The following is a 17263-nucleotide window of genomic DNA, read 5'->3' as shown; positions in this document are numbered from 1 at the left end:
CCCACCCCCAATGGAATTATTATTATTTTCTTTTTTTAATCATTTTTATTGGGGCTCATACACAACTCATTCCAATCCACACTACATCAATTGTAATAAAGCACATTCGTACATTCGTTGCCCTCATCATTCTCAAAACATTTGCTCTCCACCTAAGCCCCTGGCATCAGTTCCTCATTTTCCCCCTCCTTCCCTACTCCCCGCTCCCTCATGACACATTGATAATTTATAAATTATTATTTTGTCACATACACTGTCCGACACTCCCTTCACCCATTTTTCTGTTGTCCGTCCCCCAGAGAGAAGGTTATATGTAGATCCCTGTAAAAAAGGGTTCCTCCTTTCTACCCCACCTCCCTTCACCCTCCCAGTATCGCCACTCTCACCACTGGTCCTGAAGGGATCAACTGCCCTGGATTCCCTGTGTTTCCAGTTCCTATCCGTACCAGTGTACATCCTCTGGTCTAGCCAGATTTGTAAGGTAGAATTGGGATCATGATACTGGGGGGTAGGGAGGAAAGCATTTAGGAACTAGAGGAAAATTGTATGATTCATTGTTGCTACACTGCACCCTGACTGGCTCGTCTCCTCCCCAAGACCCTTCCGTAAAGGGATGTCCAGTTTCCTACAGATGGGCTTTGGGTCCCCACTCCACATTCCTCCTCATTCACAATGATAATGGTTTTTTTGTTCTGATGATGCCTGATACCTCATCCCTTTGACACCTCGTGATCGCACAGGCTGATGTGCTTCTTCCATGTGGGCTTTGTTGCTTCCGAGCTAGATGACTGCTTGTTTACCTTCAAGCCTTTAAGACCCTAGATGCTGTATCTTTCGATAGTTGGGCATGATCAGCTTTCTTCACCTCATTTGCTTATCCACCAGAATTATTTTTCAAAGCTATGTATTTTATTTTACCAAACTACCTTATCACCTTCAAAGTACTCTCCATCACACTTAATACATGGTTCAAACTCATCTGTTTGGCCAGCTGATAGCACCTCCCTCGTTTCTTTCACCTCTTCTACGTCCTCAAATCGCCAACCTTTCATGACCCTCTGCATTCGTGGGAACAAGAAGTCACCCAGAGTGAGGTCAAGAGAAGAAGATGTGGGGGCCAAGAAAGACGTGCTGAGTTTTTTGTGTTTTTGTGGTTTGTTTGTTTGCCAAAAACTGGCACATTGAGATAGCTGCATGAACAGGTGCATTGCTGTGGTGACAAAACCAGTCCCCAAATGCCACAAATCAGGTATTTTTTGTTGTGCACAGTTGTGCAATCTTTTCAGCACCTCTAAATAGAAAACTTGATGAACAGTCTGACCTGGTGGACTGAACTCCAAAAATGCACTACAGGACAACATTTTCATCTATTCAGAAAACTGACAAATGTCAGTCCGGAATGAGTTTTGTCGTCAGTTGACATTTTACCTTTTTTTTTTTGAAAGGAGAAAACCACTGGTACACTTGCGTTTTCCCACAGTGCTGTCCTTGTAAGCTGCGCTCAACATCACAACAGTTTCTGCGGCATTTTATCCAAGCAGGAAACAACATTTCACAGCCACACGTTGTTCTCTTAAATCAGCCATCACAAAAAACCGAGATTTGAGCAAAACTGCTTTTACAAAAAAATTCACTGTGACCAGACAGAACCTTCCTAGGCGCTGCCACAGGTGCCTGAACTCAGTTAGTTGCTCAGTGCTCACCTAGTAGGAAAATTACGTACTACGAAAGCTGGGCTCCACCCAGTGAAATTCTGATTTTGGGCGGGGGGGGGGGGGCTGGCATCCCCTCATATATTCTTAACGTGCAAATGGTTAGAAATCACCTGAAAGGGCATTTGTAAGAGTAACTTGGACCAAGAGATTGACTCTGTCCCCCTCTGAAGGCTTTTCTTTCCCCTGGTCCTTAGGCCTTGGCGTCCTGAGCCCCCTGGTGGCCACGAGACGCCACAGCACTCAAAAGCAGAGTGCCTGTCACTGAGAGCCATTGGGGCCCTTGCTAAGATGCTTGCTCTGATGAAGGATAAGGATGCCTGTCACTGAGAACCACTGGGGGCCTTGCTAAGATGCTTGCTCTGATGAAGGATGCCTGCACACCAACTTTCTAACATGCCTCTCAGAAAACAGAGCCAGATTCTTGGAGAGATCACTGCCTCCCCCCCCCCCCCAATCCCTCATTGATGTTGGGTGCCACTGGTGACTGGGACACTCTGGAGGCTGAGAAGTTCTGGCCTAGGCCCAGAACTACATTTGTGAGTGGTGTGTTTAAAGCAGGTGCAGACATTTGCATTAATTCTTTTTTGAGTAACTGCTGTTCTCAGATGTCTGGGAAGGGCCTTAGCAGTCAGTCTAGCCCCAGATCTGTGAACTTGCGCTCACGAGCCATACGTGGCTCTTTCAGTACATGCATGGGGCTCTGAAATAAAACTGAAAGAAGAAAAATCAAGATATGCAGATAATGGTGATTTCACTTGTTTGCGAAAATATATCTATGACTCTTGAATAAATTTAATATTGTTTATGGGGACAGGATTAGCGCTCTGTCTCAAGTTTGCAAACCCCTGCTCTAAAGCAGCTGAGCTCAAATTGCAACAGGGCTGTAACTGGGTCAGCCCAAACTACCCCATAGGTCAAGTGCAAAGCTGTATTGGCACCGTTTTCAATGTTGGAACTTAAGTTTTAAAATCTCTGGTGCTGTCTCATTTGAAAACGAGCTGTGCCTCTTGCCCATACACGTGATCAATTATTGTAGCCCCGGGACTGAAGCCAGACAGCCCAGTAGTGACAGCCTAGCAGTGCACTTCCTCTCCTCCTCATGAGTTTTGCAGTTCTCTCCACACTCACTGAGCGCTCCCTGCTGGACCCCGGGGATGCTCTGTCTGTCAAGAAGCCCGGCCGGCCTTAATCGGCAGTCTTGCACAGTGCTGCAACTCCACTCCTGCACGGCCTGGGGAGCAGGCCAGGTTGCCCAACAAAGGGTTGCTGAGCCAAAACAGGAGCTCAGCATGTCCCAGCCAGAAGAGACACAGGGCCACCTTGACCAGCCCAGCTGCTAGCTGACGGGGGGTCCAGGTTCAGTGTACTCACCTAGTGGCCCTTCTGGGGAGAAGACCCCATGAAGTTCATTTCTGTTCTAATGCGGATGGGTCCCCATGAGTTGGAATCAACAGCAGTTGGTAATGTGAAATCGAGCTTGTTCTTGGACCTGAGGAGCAGGGGTCGGGACACACACAGGACCTTGTGGAGCACAGCGCGCGGGCTTGGTCTTTGGGAAGGCTGTGAGGAACCTCTTGGGTTGGTAGCAGCCCAGGATTTTCCCTTGGGGTCAGCGTCCAAGGTAAAAAGGGCGGGCGTGTGTTCGTTCGTTCGTCTGACCCTTTCCTGGATGGCTGTGTGATGACTGTCACCCCCCCCCCTCTCTCTGTTCAGGAAAATCCCCCCAGTGTCCAGCACCACGGCGCCTGTTTCCACCCGAGCTCCTCACCGGACAAACTCCGTGTTGACATCCCAGTGTGGGGTCGGCCTCCTTGGGGTACCCACCATCTCTACACCTCCGGTCCTGCTCTCGTCCACCTGCCACTCCCCACATAGCAAATCGGTGCCGGCTCACGGAACCACACTAAACGCGCAGCCTGCCACCCCCGGCACCTCGGGCCCTGTGTGCAGCATGCAGTCCAGACCAGTGTCCTCCTCCTCCCCCCCCTCCCCCTCCTCCACCTCCATGTCCAGGAAACCTCAGAAATTGAAATCCAGCAAGTCTTTAAGGCCCAAGGAGCCTCCTGGTAACAGTACGAACTGTCATGGTGCCAGTAGCAGCAGCAGCAGCAGCAGCAGCAGCAGCAGCAGCGGGGGCTCAGGAAAGAAGCGCAAAAATAGTTCCCCACTGTTGGTCCACGCCTTTGCCGCCTCCTGCTCCTCCTCCTCTTCTCATTCCATGGAGTCTTTTAGGAAAAACTGTGTGGCTCCCTCTGGGCCTCCCTGCCCCTCAACGGCAACATCTTCCCACAGCCTTGGCTTCAGCTGTGTGACGAATAAAGCGAGCGCAGTGGCAGTGAGCTCTCGCCACGACCAGGCAGGGAGGGGGCCCCCCGGCGGGAGTCCCTCGGAGCCCATCAAGAGGATGAGTGTGATGGTGAACAGTGGAGACTCCACCCTTTCTCTGGGCCCTTTCATCCACCAGTCTCCGGAACTGACTGCCAACTCGCACAGCAGCTTCCCCCACGCGCACGCCGCTCTGGACAGGTTCCTGGGGAAGAAGAGGAAGTGCTCTCCTGGCTCTGGCAGCGGCAGCGGCAGCAAAGCCACCAAGGTTGCCAAGTTGCCAGCCATGAACAACGTCCACATGAAACACACAGGCACCATCCCGGGGGCACAAGGACTGATGAACAATTCCCATCTCCATCAGGTAGGAAATGGACTCTGAGCCCCGTGGGAATGCCTGACTCCCGGGATCTCTGGCCGGCTTGGAGATCGGTGTGGTTGGGTTGATTGGTGTGGCGGCTGTCTTTAAAAACAGAAAAAGGTAAAAGTTCATGGCCACTTGAAGGTAAAATGGCAAGGGGTGCCCTGTACCAGTCTCTCTAATGCTTATGGGGAAGGTGTACCTGGGTAAGGAACCACAGGGGTGCATGTAACAGGTGGGGCTTTCCAGAGCCACTCACCAGCAGAATGGGCTCAGGAGGCAGGGGGAGCACCGGGAGCACGGGGAGCACGGGCTTCTTGAGAGCCCTCCTCCACTGGTGCCTCCAGGAGAGCGCCTGAGCCGACTGCAGGGGCGGGGCTCATAGTACTGAAATGGAACGAGCCAGTTTCCTATATTTTCACCTCGAGAATTGCAGGCTTTGTGGTTGCATCTCACCTCATATTTTCTCCTCCCTCCTCCGAAGGGAGATGGGAAGACGAGATTAAAGCCAGGTGCCCCGGCAGAGGATACTCTCACGTGGACAACTAGATTAGAGAGCAGTGTGCTTGGGCCCAGTAGAGGGGAAGTGGCCACGTGGGGTGCTGGACTCGCAAGTTGCCTGTCTTGTCTCTCTGTCTCTCTGTCTCTCTGTCTCTCTGTCTCTCTCTCTCTCTCTCTCTCTCTCTCTCTCTCTCTCTCTCTCTCTCTCTCTCTCTCTCTCTCTCTCTCTCTCTCGGCTGTGTCTGTGCACCTTTTCTGGGCTCTTTCCTCGGCTTCCTGTGCTCTTCTGGTTACGTCATTTATCGGGAGGACGCTCGCTATTCTTTTGAGCAGGAATTACAGCAGCATCGCCCTCGAGCCCTGATTTAAAATGTGAGGCTTTTTCTTTTTCCTTTTCTCCTATTCAGAACTGTAAGCCAAAGTTAGGGCTTAGGGCCTTTTATTCTTTTTTTAATACCAAGAAGTTTCCTACTGTGATTTAATTTCCCTCCAATATCTCTGAATGTAACACTTATCAAAAGTATGAGGAAAATAATTATCCACAGATTTAAGTAGCAACTGCAAACAGCCTTCGCCTTGAGCTTCAAGTACTTCCGGGCTTTCGGTATGTTTGTTTGTTGTGGGCTTTTTGGTTTTTTATCAGGGTGTTCCTGCACAAGTGAGCATATTGCTTTCCCTTCATTGTAGTTGATGATAAGCATAAAATGCAGTGCAAACGCAGCAAGACGCTGTCCAGCCACCCCTGCACCTTGCCGAGGGGCTTGCTGATGGACAGCGAGCTCTGGGGGCTTCCACTGGGGTGACTATTTGTCCCACTGAGCATGCCGTCTTCATCCAGCCCTTCAGACCCCGCTTCCCATAAGTCAGTAAGGGGAGGTTACGCGCCAGCAGGAGTAATGTGTCTGTGGAAAATGGGGCACACTTACTGCCCCACTACAGGCAGGAGCTTGCTTCCCCCAAACAGTTTTAGCATCAGATTTGGACCTCTATGCGAACTTGGACCGTTTCTAAAATCAATAGTTTTGAGTCGGTGTAACAAACCACATAACCAAGTGTGGCTGGTGAGCTACCAGCTTGCCGCCTCCGGTTTATACCATCTGAGGGAGGCACCTCTGGTACACATGGAAACCCAGCCCGCCTGCCTTGGGGTTCTGGTCCTTAAAATCAGCTAAAACCCACGTTTGTGTTTGAGAGCAATTCCTCTGTGACTTTGATTCTGTTGCATAAATTGTTGGAGGTGCTCGATGGGTAAGTGAGGCCCCGAGAAAATGTACATTTATGTTCGTCTAGATGTCACTTCAAAGTGGTCAGCAGTCACAAAGTGCATCGAAGCATGCTGCTCGCAAAGGAAGCCAGGAACCTCACATTGTCCCCTGCAGAGCTAGCTGTGGAACACATCTGTTGACTGGCTGCAGCCGCCCGAGTGAGCACCCGTGGCTGCAGCACCACGGGCAGAGCGGCAGTACACTGGGCAAGAGCCCATCATGGGCTGGGAGCTTTCACACCTGTAGGTGCTGGCCTGTGTGACCTTATTCACTTGTCACTTGACAACCTGGAATTCCCTCAGGGACACACAGTCAAGTGAGGAAAGGCAAACCTGTGACCTGGAAACCCAGTCCAGCATCTCTTCTGTTCAGTTTTTTAAAAGCAAATCTTCTAGCATGATTGCAGCCAAGTGCAATGAAGGCTTTTGAAAAGCCAAGGCCGAACTCTGTAGCTGACTGCTCCTGGCACTGCCCTCAGTGGCGTTTCCAGTGACAGCGTGTCCTCTGGAAACCAGTGTAGTCAGGGCTGCCCAGTGTACAGCCACCTACTTACCTCTTTGTCCATTGTTTCCCTCCCCTCTTTTTTGAAAGCCAAAGGCACGTCCCTGACAGCTGAAAAATAGCACGGGGAGGAGTAATCTGGACACTTTTGAGGACAAGTTACACCTCCACTCAACACTCTGGACTCCACGATGCCTTTGAGTCTGTTTCCCCAACCTCCTGTGGGTCTCAAGGGTAGGAAGCTGCCGGGCTGTTGTTTTAACAAGGATTCCCTGAAGCTATGTCTGTAGCAGTGAGTACTCATAAAGGACACTGGATCAAGTTCAGCCACCGAATTGCTTTTATCAGTGTTAAGTGGTCTGGACTGCTTGTGCTACCAATCTGTGAGAAGCCTGTGTTTTTGTTGTAACTTGCAGTATATCATGGAGCCACTCTTGTCAAGTAGATTGGCTGGTGAAAGAATGTTTTGGCAAGAGCGTGGGTGTAGTCTCATCTCCCTCCCACGCATGCCCCTGCCAACTTGTTTGATTTGGTTCTTGTACACTGTCTTCTGTAGGTCAGTTCCCAGGAGTGAGGCTCGTACCTGGAGGCACCCTCCGGAGGCGAGGCAGAGTGCTGCGCCCCAGCAGCCCTGTGGAAGGGAGGCTTGTGTGGCAGCATTCCAGGATGGTGTGTGGACAGTAGCACAAGGCACCAGGACAGAACAGCCTGTTTTTACGCAGCCTTTGGGCAAGTCATTTGAGATAAGAAACACTCAGAATGTTCTAACTGGTTTGAAGCCATAGATGTCCAGAGAGCAAGTACACACCATTTTAGAGGCTTAATTTTCATGGTACAAACGTAATCCTATATGATTTTAAAAGATGCAGGTATGTGAAACAAATGCAAGCCAGTTTTGATACAGAGAAGCCTAATGTGGGGGCAGGGATGAAGTAAAATCATCCTGGAGTTGGGGTGCGGGGAGCTTGCCCTGGTTGTCAAGGAATGGTCTCATCTTCTCCACGTTAATCGGTATGCTTGATGGGGCCGACTGACCTAGCCAGCCTTCTGTTGTTAAGAAGTTGCCTTTTTAAAGTGACGTTCTTAAGACACGCAGCAGAAACTCACCCACAGAAGCAGCGTTCACTGCAATGTTTCCAAGGCGTGCTCTGCGTTACACTCAGGCTCTACTTCGGATACCGCCCTGGAACTCGTATGTCAGTCACCATGTCGAACCCTCCCCAGTGTGTGTGCGTGTGTGTATACCCACCCCACCCACCCCCCTTCATGCCACTACAGATGTTTACGGATGCTGTTGGGGTGGGGAGCAGACAGCAGGAAGGGGTGTGTGTAAAGAAGGCAGACATCCCCATGTGGAAATGTAATGTATTATTGCCTGACACGCCTCCCTTTGTGGGATTACATGCCAGCCATCTTCCCGAGTGTGGAGCTCTCCAGGATACGCTTTCTAGTAGCCCAGCCACACGGGACTTCCTAAGTTCATACATCACTGCGTGAGAAAAGTGAGCCGGGGCTTTTTAAACTGGTGATTCTGACACCACACCCCTGAAACGAAAACAAGGTCTTTTCTGCTTAGACAAACACACAAAGTTGCCACAAACAGGGTAAATTTTCCAAGGCTCTAATAATTGTCTGGATAGAGCCAAGCAATGTATCCTACCCCCCAGACTCTTGAGTTTCAACAGACTCTTGAGTTTCAAATTATAAGTTTCAGGGAATTTCAAGTCAACATCAAGTAGAATATGAATACTTGGTTACCAGCCTAATAATGTGAATTGCTACAAAATTATCCTTATTATGTAAGAAAACCAACCGGAAAACTTTATGCAGATACTCTAGCAATCAATTGATGTAAAATATTGATTTTTTTCCCCAAGGGGGAACATTGTCCTGTTCACTTATTATGCAATCAATTAGTAAATATTTAAATGATACTTTAAGAGAGTTTAATCAGGCGAAAGCTTAGGTAAGCCAGTTGTATGCGGTTCCAAGAATTGGCCTAGCCGGTCATCACAAGAGAGCTGGGGGGGAGGGGGGTGGTGCCGGGGGCGGCAGAGCGGAGGAGACGCAGAACTGAACATGCCAAGTGTGAGTCCTTGGTGACAAGTGCAATGGGGTAGGGGTAGACTTTGTTTTCAAAGCTGAGGAACTTGATGGTTGCAAAGTTGTTTTAGTGATGGAATTTACATAGATCATGCTGTTCTGAAGGATGTGAACAGGATCCACAGCAGCAAGCAGGTGTTGATCATTTCATTTCTTAGCCTGAGGTGGTATTTGAGGTTCATTCTGTCGCCTGGCGGTTACTCAGCTTCAGGATTAGGAAATTAGCCATTTTGGACTCTGCCTGCCACAAACAGACCTATTCTAAACAGTGCTATTAAAGTTTAGACTGTTGTTAAAAATATTTTTATTTTCTCCTACAACTACTTTTTATTATGATGAACACTTAAGACCATTTACAACACGGGAGTACAAATATTTTTTTGAATTAAATTAACTTGAAAAACCAAATTTGCAGTGGTTGGGTTGTTTCTAGACAGACTTTGGTATCAATTTAAAAGCAAGATAATTTTTATATTGTTTCCAATAAAATTTCATGACTTCTGCAATTTTCTTAACCTACAAAAACAAAGTGCTGCAATGATGAACAAAGAGTTAATACGAAACCTACTTTTGTATCTTTATTTTGGAATTTCTTGTTCTATAAATATGGAAGTACCCCTATTTCAGAAGACATATTTTGTTAAAAAATGAATTGTACATATTTAAATATGTATTTTTGCACAGGTCTTTTTTTCTGATACCCTGTTTTGGTACAATTGAGATCATCTAGTATTTATTTATTAATTAATAAAAGTAAATACCTTTTTATAATTTGAAGTGGTTCACTGCCAAGCCAATAGTTCTAGAATCTGCCTCCTTTACTGTTTAAGGGATGCCTCTGGTCTGTGAAAGTCTTCGTCCCTTCTTGTGTCTGGGAGTGGGTTCATACAGATGAAGTGGGCATTGCTTCTCCCTAGATGCCCGATTTCCCAACAGACTACATGTAATAAGTGACACACTGCTTTTTTTTGTTGGTATGGTGTGTGCGTGTGCACCCTGAGCACATGTGTGCTCCTGTGTGAGTGGTTTAAAACTAATGGAGGAAAAAAACTGAAAGTGCCTGATAACCTAGTTTTAAGCTTGGAAAGATTTTCTTTAAAGACTTGAATGTTCAGTTGAACTTTTGGAGTTTGCTTTCACCCCCCTCCCACCCAAATATTGCTTCTAAATTTTAGGGGAGGAGTTGAAAGCCACCAGTGCTTGTAATGTTGTCAGGTCTTTGAAGACACAGACCTTTGGTTTGGAGGTAGGTTACCCAGTGGCACCGGGGGTTTTTCCAGCAGCTTACAGGATGTGTCCGCTTTGTTATTCATCCATGAGCTAGAGTTTAAAAGAGAATATTTAAGAATATTTTGTATTCCAAAAATATCAAAGAAGTACCTCTGAAAAAACATTTGAGATATGTAATTGATATAGGCAGCTGTCTTCCTGCAAGAGTTCTGTTGCCAAGGAATTTCTTAATGTCTCACTCTGTCCTGGGGGTGGGCTTTGAAAACAATGATCATTCAAAGTTTCATTGTTTTGCGGACAATAATCGTTTTTAACCTTTTGTGCAAAACATTTTTAGATCATTGACAAGGAGCACTACATGCTGTCAGTGTGAATGCAGGGCCTTCAAAGCACCTGGCTGCTTTGTCTGAGCTTGGTGAGCACAGCAATCTCCTCTGTGTTAAGATGTGTAGAGTCTGATCACTTGTACACATCATCAACATCTCAGCTGGACTTTGTGTTGGCTGCTGTATAGAACATGAACAAATGTCAAGGGATAGAAAATTACTTTGGATATTTAAAAGAGAAGAAATATATAGTCTATTTGTTTTGTAACAAGTTCTGTAAATAAAATAATTTATACTATTTATAAGAAAAAGTTGTGCTTTGCTTTATGAAAAATTAGTTTGTGGAACAAACATGTTACTAAACGGGCAATAAAATTAGGACTTAATAAATAAGGTGGCTGCATGAAATAGTTCACATGTTTCTGCCTCATTGCGCTGGACCCCGTTTCAGTCTGACTTGTCTTCATTTTTGGTATCAAACACACGTTTAAAAAGCAGCTTCACTGTAGTTCCCCTCCTACATCCTTGAAAAAACTTCGCAAGGCTTGATGTTTCCATTCTTGTGCACAGATCCTGGCCTGAGCTAAATTAGTAATGGTGCACACAGTGGCCTACTACATACTTGCCCTGCAGGTTTGTGACAGAAACCAAGGCATGGTGTTACCGACAGCAACGTGCTGCTTCAGATCCGAAATATGCCTTGGAAGAGGGGTGTTATGCAACACGGGCATTGTGCGAACACACCTTAGCATTGTTGAGTAACCTTGTTTCGTTTCCAAAGCAATCCTCTTGTGCCTCTCCTGCTGCTAGCACTAGGCTTTGCTGCATTTTGGAACCAGGATGTTCTCTGGTCATATTCGGGAAAGAGAATGAACACTGTTAATGATGCAGTCCATGAGATTGGAGGCTGCTGACTGATTACGAGTGGATGCAAGTGCTGGTCTAAGGTAAACTTTTTTTTTTATTTGTACATTGAACATGTTCACATGTCAACGATAGAAAGGGCGATAGCAATAACAGGCATTAGCATTATCAAGACAGACATGTTTGGTTTTACATAGACCATTAACACCACCATATACTTGACAGTGCAATTACTTTGTACACAACAAATGGGAAACCCGTGTAGTGAGCTCAAAGGCCCAGCTATGTCCCCTACATCCTGTTCCCAATCAGAACTTCTGAACCCATTATAATCTAACAGGACCACAGACATATTTGTCTTCCGATACTTCCTTTTATTGGCAGTTCAAAGGAGGTTTTAGCCCAGAGCACAACAATCTCTTCTCTGGAAATCTGGCCCATTTTTCCATATGCAAATAAGTTATTGAGGTTTTGGGTTGCTGAAGCTAATGAGAGCATTTGCTCAAAATCCCCACACCCAACGTGGAGGGCTTTCCTCACTGCCCCATGGGTTTCTGATCTCATCCTTCCATCAACCAGCCACGCAAATCTACCCATGAGCCTCCTTCCCAGTATTTCTTGGAATGTGAGTGTCCTTCTCAAACATCCCAGGTAAAGGTTGCCTTCATCTTTTTAACTCATTCTTTCCATTCCCTGTCAGGTGAAAGTCACTCTGGGAAGAGGAGACTGGCCCGATTCAGGGGGAGTTGGCAGTGTTGACTCTTTAGCATATGGCATTTAGCATTCACCCATCAGCTATTTGCAGGCCCGGCAAGTGAACTGAATGAACACACAGGTGTTAGGCGGGGTGGAAAGTAATTCTTTCTGGGCCCTGTGAAAGGGAGGTTCTGACAGGGTTGGAGAAGTTAAGAGCCAGACTGCCAATGACTTTAAATACCACCGGGAACATAAGATTTGGTGCAGTTTAACTCATGTAATATTGTAACAACGTAACATAACAGTGCAAGCCCAGAGAAGGGTCACAATCCTGTGGCTGCCCAGTCATGCAAATCTTGGCTAGAGTTTGGAAAAACCAGGGAGCATTGTGTCTCTCCTTCCCTATTTGCATGCTCATGCTCCTTTTACCCTTCAACCTTTTAAGTCAAGCCAAAGATTCTTCCCCTCAGCACTTTTCTCTTTTCCTTCAGTCTCCTCCTTGTAGAGCGGAGTCTTACCTAATTAAACTGTCCACAGCCAAAGCCCACTGACCAATGCTGGCACTGCCTGGGTGTGTCTTAGGAGGCAGAGAAGAGTGAACATGTCAGCTATCGAAAAAATGGTCAAGGAAAAGGGAAAAATCAATTGTACATTTTTCCTTGATAGAAGGGTAATCAAAACATCCTAGTACAACAGATTTGAAGACCAATGGATTAGAATTGGGAATTTAGAAATGCTATAATATATAAACACGTAAATTTCGATAGAGAACTAAAACAGTGCTGAAAAAATTGATCTTCTGCAGGACTGAAACAAAGACCCTACTTCACACCATTTACAAAAACAAACTCAAGATAGATCAAAGGCCTAAATATAAATCACATAACTACAAAGATCGGTAAAAAAATAGGCACAAACTTAAGGACCTAATGAAAAGCGTAAAACACACTACTGAAAATAATGAAAAACATCCTTACTGCAAAAGATGAAAAACCTGGACCAACTAAAACTATGACATTTCACAGAAAAGAGTCAACAGAGAACCCAGACTGGGGAAACTATTAGGTAATACATCAGATAAAGGGCTAATCTTCAAAATTCATAGAAAGTGACATTTTAAAAATACACAGATTACCAAAGACAACACGTAGGCGGCCAACCACCACATAAAAAATTGTTCGCAATCATTAGCAATGAGAAATACAAATTAATGAGATCTCTGTACACTAATACTTTTGAAATGTTTCAATAAAACATGCTGGCGAGGTTGTGGAGAGGAATGCCTTTACATAGAATTGTGCAACCCCTACAGAAATCAGTATGGCGCTTCCTTACACAAATGCAAGTACCTTATAATCTAGCATTCTCTACTGGATATATACCCGAAAAATCAAAAATCCATCATGGACATAAGCATGCCTATGTTTATTTCAACAATTTCCATAATAGCAAAACACAAACAACCAAAACCCAACTACAGAATGGCTAAGCAAGCTCTGGTACATTTACACTAGAGAATTTTAGACATAAGACATGGACAAACTAGAGAACATGCTGAGAAAACTCATAAGGAAAATATGCATGATTTACACCCCAAGAGAAGACTGATGACAATCAGGCAGCCAGGGGTATTGGGGGGTTAATAGAATATTGATTTCATTCCTTGAAGGGCTGTTTACATATAGTACGTGTCTTCAAAAACAAAATTCCTCTAGATTCCTTATCCCCCCTCATGCTTAAAAAAAAAAGACTCATCCTCTCAAACATCACAAATGGACCATCTGGTAATCAGATGACGGAACTCACATGCTCATGAATCCTGCGGGGCATCTATGCTCCAGTGCCCTCATGAAGGGGAAGACTGCGTTGAGCTGCTAAGGCCAAGGTCTGCAGTACAAGACCACCAGAAGCTCCTGGGAAAATGGCTTTCTGCCCCAGTAGACTTATAATCTTAGAGGGCTAAAGGGGCAGTTAGTTCTGCCCTATAGGGGCACTGTGAGTCAGCTTTGCCTCAGTGGTAGTGAGTGAATCTGAGGTTCATTGTTTTGGTATTTTTTAAAATTCCCTACGGTGCCTAGGCAGTCTAGCTTCAATTTCCACCTGCCTGGCTGCTGCTATGCTAGACCAGTGGTTCTCCACATTGCTTCCTCATGCCGCGACCCTTTCATACAGTTCCTCATGTTGGGGTAACCACCCCCCCCACCACCACCATAAAATTATTTTCATCACTTCATTACTACATATTGCTATTGTTAGGAATCAGGTGACCCCTGTAAAAGGGTCGTTCAACCCCCAACAGGGTCAGGACTCACAGGCTGAGCACTGCTGTGCTAAACTGACTTTCTTCTCCCTGTATCAGCCCCAGTGTTCTAAAGGTCGAGTTGATAACTGACAGCCTCGTGCATTGAGCACATAGGAACATCAATATAAGGAGAATACTTACCTTTTCTCTCACTTCTGGTAGCTCCTATTTAGTCTAGTTGGATTTTTTTTAAGTCTTAATTTTCCAGTTTTAATCAAAAGTATTTCATAACATGAAAAAATCACGATATGAATTCTAAGATGATTTTACATGATGTTAACAGGTGACAAGTTAGATATACCTTTTTTATATTGGTCAATCAATGTTATTCACTCAATAACAAATAATACTGTTGGGAGGGAAAAATGAATGTCAGTCAGTCATGGCCTAATTAAAGAGGACCAGCTAGTTCTGCTGTTTTTAATTGGTGTAACTAAATTCGGACTCAAAAAGTTCAGTGAAATTTCCACTGATGGACATAGTAAACCAAGACTCTGAAGCATGTCTTTGAAAACTAATAGGCAGCAGCACGGCATTCGCAATATGATCCTGAAGACAATACACAATCAAAGCCATGGCTAGCGGGCAGTGAAAACTGGCCTAGTCAAAAAGGGGAACCAACTGCTCAAAAGCAAGGTTGCCACAACAGATTTTTTGCATGCTCAAGGCACTTTAACTTTCTGGAGGGCCAAAGAGAAATTGCCTACAGCGAGAGTGTTTTGAAAAGTTAGCCATAGCTTTCACAAAAACACCCGGAAGTTTCACACGTTTCTCCTCCGTGACAACGTTCTCTGCTTACCCTCTCATTAAGCTCCTCTCCTCCTGACTTGTTGGTTTCCTAATCCTTTTTATTCCCCCCTTTAAGTTCCATTTTCCCCTGGAAAATTCTTGGAGACTCCTTGTATGTAAAAAAAATAGTGTTTATTTCCTAGATTATATCAAGACCAACTTTTAGCCTACTAAGTAGTTGTAATTTAGGAATACACTCGTCTAAAAACCAGTATTTGGTTTAAGTATCTATACTGAACTTGTGGCTTGAGTAAGTAGCTAAATGGATGACTAAATTGACCACATGGCCAATGTCCTGAAATATACTTAGTCTCACGAATCACCACGGTTAAACTGAGACCATTACAAAGAGGCGGAATTAGCACCGCCTTTTTCTCTGTTCTTAATGGTACAGACTTGTGGTTGTTAGTAACAAGCCTTATTATCTCCACAATGGTCATCTGGGGGGAGGCAGAGTAAATCCTGCTGAGAAAGCAAAAATCTAGCAATCACTACCTTTTGATTTCAAAGCCACAGAGCCACAGACGTATACTTTTCCTGTTTCTGAAGACTTAAAGCAGGGGTCCTCAAAATTTGTAAACAGGGAGTCAGATCTCTGTCCCATGTTCTCGGCAGACCGCATGTGGCCTGTGGGCCGTAGTTGGAGGACACCTGAGTATCAAGACTGTGTGTGGCCGTCCAGTCCATCTTTCCACCCTCCCTTGGGGAAGTGACCACTGAGTGCAGACTTCTAACAAATGGCAACCATTCCTTTCAGGGGTGCCTAGTTACTACAGCTCAGGGGTTCCCTAGGCTTTCTCTGTAATTAATGGATTTTCTGTGCTCAACTTAGATTTGATTTTTAAGGACTCTGCGTGAAATCCATTAGAAGCTGTCCTTTTGTGTCTCAGCAACATGGGGCAAAGTCTACATTCTTCCTAGTCCTTTACCCAGCCAGTCACCCAACTGCCACCTTCACTCAAATTCTTGCCTTGAAGCTGCTCGCCACCCAGTGACCCCTGTCTCAGTACTTACAGCCAGACCTCCTCCCGCCCTCACACCACACACATTGCCTCTCATTGCAACTACTTCATTCAGGATGGCACCAGCTGGCTCTTTCAAATGAACAACCTTAATCTGTACCCCAGTGATCTCTACTTCGTCCCCCACGCTCATTCTAGATCTAGGAGTGATACACAAGGAATTCTGAAAACTCAACTTGGAATTCCACTCCGATCTTACATGCCCTGGCCACCTTGTAAACGTGCCATGCCACCTTGATACTACTGGACCCCGCCTTGTACACGAGTTGCCAGCATGTTTAATCATACTTTATCTGAAAGGGTGAAGTCTTAAGTCTTCACTATACTACAGGTTCATTCCAAACCAAACAATGCTGAGTACCGCATAGGTGCTACATGGCCTCTCACAGCCCTCTTCCTTGGTTACTCACCAGAATATGTTAAAGTCTGTAGGAGAGGCTGCAGAGGCTAAAGGACAGAGAAGAGGAGCAGACTTTGAGGGCCACTGAGAGACTCGGGGTAACAAATGAACTTCCCTAATAAATCTCCATAATTGAGTATTATGCATTGTATGTGGCCACTGCAACAAATTATAAAACGTAGCACAGAAGTGGAGTGCCATGGGAGAAATGGTTGCTGTCAGAATAGGCTAGCTGTCTGAACCCAGCCTGTGGCAATAGGGAAGCTAAAGGTCAGATATGGCCCCCACACCATTCACTGCAGACGTTACTGGGTAACTGGGCAACCTTGAGTCTCGTGAATGCAGTCAAACACATCATTCGGTTTTCTGCTTTATAGCTTGCAGTGTTTTCCCATAAATAACCCTCCTTCTTACTAAGCCCAATCAGTCTACCTCATTGTCCAGACAAACCCGGGAAGGGAGCAACCCCTCTCACACGGTGCAGTGTGTGGAAGACTGGGTCCAGAGCTCGACTTTTCTCGCTCCGCCTGTCTGTCCTTTGAGAGCTAGGTCCAATTCCACGTCCACCTTCACACTGATACTGTGGCGCTACTGAAACCCACTAGGATTCATAATTACATTGAGTAACTTTTGAACAGTGTATATAACAGGTGATATGCATAGAACTAAATACAAGTTTCAAAAAACACATGGAAAATGGAATAAAAAGATGGTATTTTTCCATGCATTCTCCTTATATGGGAGAATTTCATCAAAATGCTGTCATGAGTATATATTACTTTTGAGAATAAGAAATGGGAAATATCAGCTCCTCCCCCTAAAACTGTATTCTTGCTTTATTCCTAAACTATTTCACAGCCTTG

The 17263-nt window shown here is 45.6% G+C and overlaps 1 protein-coding gene across 3 annotated transcripts in view; it reads left to right on the top strand.

Moving 5' to 3' along the window:
• ATXN7 (ataxin 7) overlaps nucleotides 1–7931 on the top strand; it is a 161275-nt gene extending 153344 nt beyond the window's left edge. For all 3 annotated transcript variants that reach the window (XM_075549943.1, XM_075549941.1, XM_075549942.1), the window contains 2 exons: nucleotides 3429–4404; nucleotides 6759–7931. In XM_075549943.1, coding sequence (XP_075406058.1) covers nucleotides 3429–4404; nucleotides 6759–6776 — 994 coding nt within the window. In that variant the 3' untranslated portion in view covers nucleotides 6777–7931. The remainder of the gene's footprint in view (nucleotides 1–3428; nucleotides 4405–6758) is intronic.
• The last annotated feature ends 9332 nt before the right edge of the window (nucleotides 7932–17263 follow it).

The sequence above is a fragment of the Tenrec ecaudatus genome, chromosome 5 (assembly GCF_050624435.1).
Source record: "Tenrec ecaudatus isolate mTenEca1 chromosome 5, mTenEca1.hap1, whole genome shotgun sequence".
Lineage (NCBI taxonomy): Eukaryota > Metazoa > Chordata > Mammalia > Afrosoricida > Tenrecidae > Tenrec > Tenrec ecaudatus.
The sequence above is the reverse complement of the archived record's forward strand: the minus strand, read 5'-3'. Positions and strand labels throughout refer to the sequence as shown.